At 50.2% G+C, this 10,000-nt stretch overlaps 2 protein-coding genes across 2 annotated transcripts in view; both read left to right on the plus strand.

The window, feature by feature from the left end:
* Nucleotides 1-4,335, plus strand: part of LOC310808104 (voltage-dependent L-type calcium channel subunit alpha-1D-like) — a gene marked incomplete at its 3' end in the record, with an annotated part of 19,521 nt that extends 15,186 nt beyond the window's left edge. The window contains 6 exon segments of the mRNA XM_083674803.1: nt 39-805; nt 927-1,045; nt 2,536-2,691; nt 2,924-3,199; nt 3,566-3,856; nt 4,126-4,335. Of these exon segments, the coding sequence (XP_083530929.1) occupies nt 39-805; nt 927-1,045; nt 2,536-2,691; nt 2,924-3,199; nt 3,566-3,856; nt 4,126-4,335 (1,819 nt within the window).
* Nucleotides 4,336-6,724: 2,389 nt separating this feature from the next.
* The window catches only part of sypb (synaptophysin b), a gene marked incomplete at both ends in the record, with an annotated part of 10,737 nt that continues 7,461 nt past the window's right edge, over nt 6,725-10,000 (plus strand). The window contains 2 exons of the mRNA XM_083675255.1: nt 6,725-6,742; nt 8,269-8,334. Coding sequence (XP_083531381.1) covers nt 6,725-6,742; nt 8,269-8,334 — 84 coding nt within the window. The remainder of the gene's footprint in view (nt 6,743-8,268; nt 8,335-10,000) is intronic.

Here is a 10,000-nt window from a genome sequence, read left to right on the forward strand (position 1 = left end):
GTCCCACTAAAACAACGCGTTCCCCTTTAACCTCCTAGGTATGCGTATCCAGAGGGACCTGCAGCCCCCCCCACCCCAGCTGAGGTCAGCTACTATGTACCACCAGGCCCTGCCCCTCCTCCAGGCTCCGCCCCTCCTCCTGGCCCCGCCCCTCCTTCTGGCCCAGCGTACGATGCACACAGCCTAGCTCCTGCTGCAGGGTACCCAACCAAAGCCCAGAGCCTGACTCCCAATGGTACCTATGCCCAGAGCCTGCCTCCCAATGGTACCTATGCCCAGAGCCTGCCTCCCAATGGTACCTATGCCCAGAGCCTGGCTCCCAATGGTACCTATGCCCAGAGCCTGACTCCCAATGGTACTTATGCCCAGAGCCTGACTCCCAATGGTACCTATGCCCAGAGCCTGGCTCCCAATGGTACCTATGCCCAGAGCCTGGCTCCCAATGGTACCTATGCCCAGAGCCTGGCTCCCAATGGTACCTATGCCCAGAGCCTGGCTTCCAATGGTACCTATGCCCAGAGCCTGACTCCCAATGGGAGTGTGCCCTATGGTAATGGCACCGGGAACGGCTACGCTGGCGGGAGCGTTAACGGGGCTAGCATGACTGAAGGCAGTGTCTGTGGAAGTAGCATCAGCGGCTACACTGGCAATGGCTACAACGGTAACGGTAGCTACAACGGTAACGGTAGCTACAACGGAAACAGCAGCAACGGTAACGGTAGCAACGGTAATGGTAGCAACGGAAACAGCAGCAACAGTGTCGGGGCGCGGTTCCGGAGACGCCTCCTCCCATCCACTCCTTCAGGTGAGATGGTCGTCAGGTGGTCCTCAAGTGGTCTGGGTCCCCTCCCTCGCCACCCTGGTGACACGTCAGGTGACAGGTCAGGTGACAGGTCTCAGCAACGTGGTGTTGGTTCTTCTTCCAGGTCGACGGCCGCCGTCCTTTAACATCCAGTGTCTGCGGGGTCACGCCAGCGCTGACGATGTGGTGCCCATCCCTGGCACCTACCACGCCAACTCACCCCCCTGCAGAGCCCGCCTCCAGGTAGAGTCAACACACACACACACACACACACACACACACACACACACACACACACACACCACACACACACACTGTCGTGGAAATCTAGGGTTACCACTTTTGTATTTGGTGAGACTCAAATAGGCACATACACCATATACACTCACTGAGCACTTTATAGTATAGGAACACTATACTAATACTGGGTAGGGCCTCCCTTTATTACAACACTATACTAATACTGGGTAGGGCCTCCCTTTATTAGGAACACTACACTAATACTGGGTAGAGCCTCCCTTTATTAGAACACTACACTAATACTGGGTAGGGCCTCCCTTTATTAGGAACACTACACTAATACTGGGTAGAGCCTCCCTTTATTAGAACACTATACTAATACTGGGTAGGGCCTCCCTTTATTAGGAACACTATACTAATACTGGGTAGGGCCTCCCTTTATTAGGAACACTACACTAATACTGGGTAGAGCCTCCCTTTATTAGGAACACTATACTAATACTGGGTAGAGCCTCCCTTTATTAGAACACTATACTAATACTGGGTAGGGCCTCCCTTTATTAGGAACACTACACTAATACTGGGTAGAGCCTCCCTTTATTAGGAACACTACACTAATACTGGGTAGAGCCTCCCTTTATTAGGAACACTATACTAATACTGGGTAGAGCCTCCCTTTATTAGGAACACTACACTAATACTGGGTAGAGCCTCCCTTTATTAGGAACACTACACTAATACTGGGTAGGGCCTCCCTTTGCTCTCAAAACAGCCTCAATTCTTCATGGCATTGATTCCACAAGATGTTGGAAACATTCCTTTGAGATTCTGGTCCATGTTAATGTTCCATGGCCATGTGCCAGAGTTTGTTCAGTAGCCTGTCATGCCAAAAAAAAACATGACTTGTTTTTTCATGACTGGTTTTGGAATATCCAGGATGGCCTCTATTCTCTCTGTCCCTAACGTTCTACCAGCCTGTGAAATGTCATGTCCTACGTATTTGACCTTTGTCTGAGCAAACTGTAATTTGGAGAGGCTGGTGGTGTGTGTGTGGCCATATGGCCTTCTGTTGCTAAGAAGAAGTGATGGCTCATTGTCAAATTCAAAGCTGAACCAGTACTGTGAGCTCTACTGTGAGTGACAAACACAGTCTCTTAAATTACCGGAGTTTTGGGTACAGCAATCTACAGCCTGGTTTGCCTAGACCGAAGCACGTTTCGCACTCCAAGGAACTGTTGCGGACGACACCAAGTACTACGTGGTCTCCGCTCTCGGAAGTTCAACAGCAGCCAGGGTCGTGAGTATTCTCGAGGACCCTCCTGAGCACGACAAATATGCAGCATTGAAAACTTACCTCCTAGAGACTTTTGGATTAACCGAATCCAAACGTGTCCGTCAGCTTCTCTCACTGCCTTGGTGACTCCAAGCCTTCAGAGCTGATGGACAACATGCTAACTCTCCTAGGGAATCACAACTCGTGTTTCCTTTTTAAGGAACTATTCCTGCAACAGCTACCAATGCCGGTTCGGGCAACGTTACCTAACACAACTACTAAAGATTACCGTGCTCTGGCTAAGGAGGCTGGTCAACAGCGCTGCACGGCCATTGTAGACCACGCCCATGTCAACTCATCGCTGCCAGGGGACATAGTAGCCGTTACCGCGGCAGCCCAATGACAGCAACCCACTGGCCTGTGCTACTACCATGGGCAGCATGGCCCCAAAGCTAGGAAGTGCCGCCCCCCCCCCGGAACTTCAGTGCGTCGGGAAACGCCAGGGCCAGAGCTCATTATCTGCCATGAGTGTCAGCCAATCAGGTAGCTGATTGTTTATCAATGACACTGACGCTTCGGACTGTGCAGTCGGTGCCGTGCATGAGCAGTTGGTAAACGGCGCCTGGCAGCTGCTCACTTTCTTCAGCCGGCAGCTCCTCCCCAACGAGCGGAAGTACAGCACCTTCGATCAGAAGCTCCTCTGCCTCTACCTCGCCGTTCGACACTTCCGTTTCCTGTTGGAGGCCCGACTGTTCACAGCTTTCGTGGACCACAAGCCATTGACTTTCACAATGGCGAAGGTTTCTGAGCCGTGGTCTGCCCGTCAGCAGCGCCAGCTGTCCTTCATCTCGGAGTTTACCACAGACATTCAACATTCCAATTGGGTAAATCCCATTTTAGTTATGGTTAGGGTTAGGGTTAGGGTTAGTGAGGTGAAACTCACTGCTGGAACAATCTACAGAAAAAAAATCTGTTGGATGTTCTGGTGCCGCTTGGGCAATTTAGGGTGCTAATTGAGGACCTCCTTGGTGAAAGATGAGATTGTTTCTCCTGATATATTGTGGTTTTATATGATGTATTGATTTCTGTATTGAACTGTGTTGTACTTTTAGTGTGTTGTTTTGTTATTATGTAAATACTGTGGACTGGGTGCACCTGCAAAAGAAGCCTTGATCTCAGTGTGTTTCCCCTGTAGAAATAAAGGGTAAATAAATAAATATTTGATCTTTGACCTCCTGTCCTCCTCCCAGCCCGGCCGGAGCTTTGACTCGCGCCCCAGCAGCGCCTCCTCCATGTCCTCGGCCTCCTGGGCCGCCACCGGAGGCCCGGCAGCAGGGTCCGCTGCAGGGAAAGGCAGGATGCTCTATGCCCCTCTCATGCTGGTGGACGAGGCGGGCGGTACCCAGGCCGTGTGGTCCGGGCAGAACGCCAGCGCCAGGCACGGGTCGGGAGTGACCCAGACCTACACCAGCGGCAGGACACCTGCCCAGATCGGCCAGAGCTTCCTAGAGAAGGGAAGTGCAGACAGTCTGGTGGAGTCGGTAAGTGATGAAGGGAAAAACTCTGGGCCCCGAGCTATAAGTCTGTCGCTAAGGCCTGGTGTTTTCCATGGTCTTGTCACATGGTCAGGAAAAACACCAGGCCATAGGGAAGAATGAAACAGGACGTTCCGATTGAAGTTTAGTGTCCATGGCTACATGCTGTCAGTCTAGTAGTGAGGGGAGGAGTCAGGACTGAAAGAGAGAGAACTGAGATAGAGAGACCAGAGAGAGAGAGACTTCTTTCACCGTCCTCTCTTCTCCCCTCACAGATCCTGATCTCTGAAGGGTTGGGCGTCTACGCCCGCGATCCAAAGTTTGTCAACTTCGCCAAGCGGGAGATCGCCGACGCGTGTCACCTGACCATCGATGAGATGGAGAACGCCGCCACAGACCTGCTGAACCGCGGGGCGGTGGGCCAGCCAATGGGACACTACGAGGAGGATCTGGCTGATGAAATGAACTGTGTGATCTCATACTGAGAGAGAGAGAGAGAGAGAGAGAGAGAGAGAGAGGGAGGGATAGAGAGAAACTGAGAGAAAGGGGAGGGAAAGAGAGAGTTGGAGGGGGAGGAAGAGAGACAGAGTTGGAGGGGGAGGGAGAGAGAGTTGGAGGGGCAGGGGGAGAGAGTTGGAGGGGAGGAAGAGAGAGAGTTGGAGGGGGAGGGAGAGAGAGAGTTGGAGGGGGAGGGGGAGAGAGAGTTGGAGGGGGAGGGGGAGAGAGAGTTGGAGGGGGAGGGAGGGAGAGAGTTGGAGGGGAGGAAGAGAGAGAGTTGGAGGGGGAGGGAGAGAGAGAGTTGGAGGGGGAGGGGGAGAGAGAGTTGGAGGGGGAGGGAGGGAGAGAGTTGGAGGGGGAGGAAGAGAGACAGAGTTGGAGGGGCAGGGGGAGAGAGTTGGAGGGGAGGAAGAGAGAGAGTTGGAGGAGGAGGGAGAGAGAGAGAGTTGGAGGGGGAGGGAGAGAGAGAGAATTGGAGGGGGAGAGAGAGAGAGAGAGAGTTGGAGGGGGAGAGAGAGAGAGAGAGTTGGAGGGGGAGGGAGGGAGAGAGAGAGTTGGACACCACCGATGCTGTAGTCGTAGTGACCTGTGGTTGTACTGGAGGATGTATTAACAGCAGCAAGGTACAGCAGGTGTGACAGGAGGATGATGTATGTGGGAGGGGCTTCAGGTGTGTGGGAGGGGCTTCAGGTGAGCGCTGACTGGCGACTATGAGCCATAAGAGGTTTTAACATCAGGTCCTGCGCATTACAACTGCTCATCAAACTGTTTTACATTTCATCCACCATACTTTTACAAATGTTTCCTATGCCAGAATGTAAAGAGTTGTATTGTACAGTAGTCTGCTGAATGTGATTACGATCCCTGCTGTATTATGTAAGTATTTTAACGCTTTTTTCGAGAGCTGCATTTTGCATTGTGTCCTCCATTTTGTACTGTACTTGAATCGCTGTCACCTTGACGTCCCCTAGGTGATAACTAGACCAGGAATGTAGAAATAAGCGAGAAGCAGACTGGTAGGTGGAATAGAGAGTAGTTAATTATCTTGTCTATTTTGCAGGTGAACTCCAGTTGTACAGCAAGAAGAAATGGATTTATGAGTGTCATGGCAGATGCTAAGTGGGATCCTTGGGACGACCCTACCCTAAACCCTAACCCTAACCCTAACCATACCTTAACCATAACCCTTACCTAACTATAATCGTCACCCTAACCATACCTTAACCATTCTAAATGTCAACTTGAATGTGTTGACGTCAGAGTCGGGTCGTCCCAACCATCCCACTTAGCCTCTACCGCCAGAGGAAGCTACGTTAGCGTTAGCCCTGTGGACCAGGAAGTGATTTATACCGTATGTAGGAGCACGACCTTTAACCTGAAGATGACAGCGACATGTAGATGTCTGTTATGTTGTGACTGATAATACTTTAATATGTCAGGTGTTTCTGTGTGTAATAAAGTATTATGTTTTTCTCAAAGTAGTCATGTCATTTCTCAAGCAACTCTAAGATACAACTGTCATTTGTTGAGGTTTCACACCTGTGTGGTCTTATCAGAACAGTGACCATGAGGGATTCAGGGAAGGACTTCTCATAACTGGCAAGAATTTAGTTGAACTATTCACTATCAAATACCTTGAAATATTTCTGTCGTCTTTTCTGCCATCATTGCATCTTGATGAATAAAGAAACTAATGGAAAGCATGAATTACATAATGTCTCATTAGTTCAGCAGCAGATGGAGAACATCTGTGTTTGATACGCTCACTATTCCAGATTTAGAAATTCCTCTTTAATTACCATGACAACCCTTGACTTGGCATGTTTTCAGGTGTTGTGTTGTCTTTGGGGGGGGTACTGGGGTGGGGGGGGGGGGGGGGGTGACAGTAATGCCGGTATTTTCCAAGGAAAGACCAGGCCTGTCAGCAGCCTGCTCCAGTAGCTCTCTGCCTGGTGTGTCTGATATTTCCACTACATGATGGACCCTGGAGACACTCACAGCTAAAGGAGACAAGAACAACATCTCTCCAACATCAACATCCCCACCTCCCCCATCCTGCTCACACACGTTAACCTGGTGGTCCTCCTAACAGCGTTAACCTGGTGGTCCTCCTAACAGCGTTAACCTGGTGTTCTCCCTGTTCTCCCGTGGACATCACTGTGGCTCCCTACAACGCAGCAGCCCTGTGATTGGCCGGTCCGTCGACCTCGTCATGCCTCCACTGACGTTCCGACGCTCCAGATGCCCTCAGCGAGGTCGTGACGTCACACAGCTCTTCCCATCCCCCCCCTCCTCCTCCTCCCGTGGGCTGTTCCGGATGTACTGCCACTCTCCCGCCTCCCCTCTGATCCTCTTATCGACAAGTCGGCGGCCAAGATGGATGTTGTGAACCAGGTAAGGCTCTGGGAACATATCAGCGATACCGACACTGTTTTCATTTCATTTAATAAACATTCAGTTATTATTATGATGTAGACTTTGATGCGGTTGTGTCTGGGAACAGATAGAGGATAGAGGAGCATAGAGAGAGCGAGAATCCTTAATTCTGAAGCCGCGGACCGTCAGTGATTTCACGGTTATCTCTTCCACTGGTCAGCTGTCCGACCACAGACCACCGCAGTACGGGCCGGTGGACCGAGCGGTTCGGCCCGTGTTGCAGCATCGCTGGGCCGTCCATAGGATGGAGCGGTGGCCCGTAAATAGACCGAAATGTGCAAAATTGCCTGCTGCGCAAAAACAGCGGGGATGGAAATAGGCAGATTAATAAGACAGGTGTTTTCTGTATGTTTATAGATGGGCAGACTATGATGTTGATTTAATCTGTGGACATACAGATCGATTGGCTTCGCATTTATATTTTCGGATGAAGCATAATTGCAGCTACAGTGAAATCATAGAATATGCAGCTGAATCTGTGTTGATTGGCCAATTCGTTTCTCAGATCAGTTTGATGTGATTTCAGAGTAGCTATGCTACGTCAAGGAGGGTGGAGGGGAGGGTGGAGGGGGGGGGCTGGGGTAAATCAGAAGGCTACTGTGTCACCCTCTATCTCATCATTGTCGCAATCTGTGATGTCGTGCGTCGCTTGTGTGTGTCGCTGATTCTGTGGAGGGTTATTGAACTTATAAGAGGTTATTGAAAGCAAAATCTTGCGGGGCGAATCAATAACCTCCAGCTTCACCGCGGCCATAGTTGTTAGGGATGCCAGCACAGACGGACCGTGCCTTCCCTGCGACTGATGTGTCGCATTCACCTGCACACGAGGTTGTCCTCTTTAACAGGAGGCATTAGCCAGGGGTCGCCAGGTTTTCTTCTGAATTCTTCGGCTATGAGAGACTGTCAAACGTTCGTGAGCGAACACGGAGACAACAAGGGGATAAGCAGCTTTGTCTGGGCTAATTCTAATGCTGCCAAAGTCTCTCTCTCCCTCCGTCTCTCTCCTCCGTCTCTCTCTCTCTCTCTCTATCCCTCTCTCTCTCCCTATCTCCTTCTCTCTCACTCTCTCCCCCTCTCTCTCAGTCATTGCATCACTCTCACATCCTCTTTTGCTTATTCTCACTTTTCCTCTCTCTCTCTCCCTCCCACCCCCCACCCCCTCTCTCTCTTTCTCCCTCTCTCTCTCTCTCTCTCTCTCTCTCTCTGCATGCCGTGCCCCAAGCCACCGCTTCTGACAGATAAATTAAATCACACCAACTGCCACTATGCCAACTCCAGTCTAAACAACATTCATGTTCCTGGATGTACAGTAGATGAATTAACCCTGCTACGCTGTGCGTCCTACCTCTGGCCTCAGTCTTCTTTAGATTAGCGACTCAAGACTTTTTCTAGTCACATGAAGTGGGCCTGATTTTACGCACTCAGTGTTTTCGATCATTTCAAGGTATTAGACAAATGTTAATTGTTGGTTTCTGTCCTGACAGTTGGTGGCCACCGGGCAGTTTACCATAGTGAAACAGCCGCTGGGATTTATAAAGATCCTACAATGGGTAAGTCGCTCTTTCACTGTTTTATTCTGCATGATGTGGGTGAGTCGTGTCAGGGCGCATGCGGGGGAGTGGACGTCCACACAGATTGCGTATGACGCGTAAATCCAGATAACATTTTTGATGACACCGTGATGGCCGCAAATCACAATGTTAAAACCTTACCTTGCGCGCCTTGTTTATGTGCAGTAGGACGATGTGATCTGACCTCATTGTATGTGATTGTTGTTTGTTTTCATGTCATATGTGATGTTGACTCTCTGGCTCCGTGTCCTTTTGTCGCTCAGAGGTCACTACGCGACGTGAAGCTTTATTCTGCTGGTGACGTCAGGACCGGGGGGGGACGCTGGCCGTCCTCCCGGTCCCGCTCGCGGCCTCACGGTCACCGCGCAGCGATGTTATAACCGGAGTACACGTCGAGTAGCACAATGTCCGTTAGATTATGACCTGGTAACGGTTAAATGGTCTGTTAGAGCACACAAAGACCACCGTTGTCCCCTGTGGCGGCTGTGTGTGTGTGTGTGTGTGTGTGTGTGTGTGTGTGTGTGTGTGTGTGTGTGTGTGTGTGTGTGTGTGTGTGTGTAGAGCCACCAGATGGTGCCACCAGAGCACCTCGCGTCCCTGAGCTCTCTGCTCTGGTCGGTCCCGACCGTCTGACCGCCTCGTGTGTGTGTTTGTGTGGAGGCTTCCTCACTCCTCTGTTCCTTTAAGAAATAAATAGTTGGCTAATCTTCAAAGTGGCACATTGGGATTTCGTAGATAACCTGAGAATGTGATGAAAGGCGTTTGTTTCAATGAGGGAAGACAGTCTCCATCTGACAACTGAGGAGGTTATTAAAAAAACACCTAAATATGTTCTCTTTAATATAATGAATAGAATAATTAAATCCTCTGTGTTGTGATGAGTCTGTGAGAGAGCGTCACGCAATAATATGTCACCCTACACAATCCAGGGGAGGCTGGTCGAGGTAGGAATCGGAGGATGCATGGAATAGTCCACTGACACAATGTCATAACAGATATGTCATGTTATGGTCAATGTTGTGTTTATTCAGTGACACTCAAGGCGCGTTGCGACCCTCTGCAGCGTGATGCGTGGAGGAGGAGCCGTGTGGAAACCCTCTCAGAGGAGCTTCACCAGAATGGAAATGTTTACATCAGTTTAAACATGCAACAACACTCTCCAACATGTCTGGGCCATTTCTCTCTCTCTCTCTCTCACACACACACACACACACACACACACACACACACACACACACACACAGTGTCACTCAACAGAGAAAATCAATCCATAGTATGCCCTCATTCATGAAGTTGAAAAAATGTAATCCACCAGGTTTCCACCCTCAGCGAGGAGCATTTGAAAGTCTATGGTTCATACAGGACACGGAAAAGGTACAAACAATAAACACCAAGAACATATGAAACATTTAACTCTAATTCAGAGCATTTTCTTTGATCAGTTAGAGAGCAGATTGCAGTGGAGAGGGCCGATCTACTGTACTACATGACTTTGTAGTCCTTCCCCAGAGCTTTGTAGTCCTTCCCCAGAGCTTTGTAGTCCTTCCCCAGAGCTTTGTAGTCCTTCCTGTACAGTACTGTAACGTCAATGGGCCTCAGAGCGTCCGCTCTTTTCTATCCGTGTCACACAGATAAGGTCAGCGGG

Source organism: Argentina silus, assembly GCF_951799395.1.
Source record: "Argentina silus genome assembly, chromosome: 8".
NCBI classification, from domain to species: domain Eukaryota; kingdom Metazoa; phylum Chordata; class Actinopteri; order Argentiniformes; family Argentinidae; genus Argentina; species Argentina silus.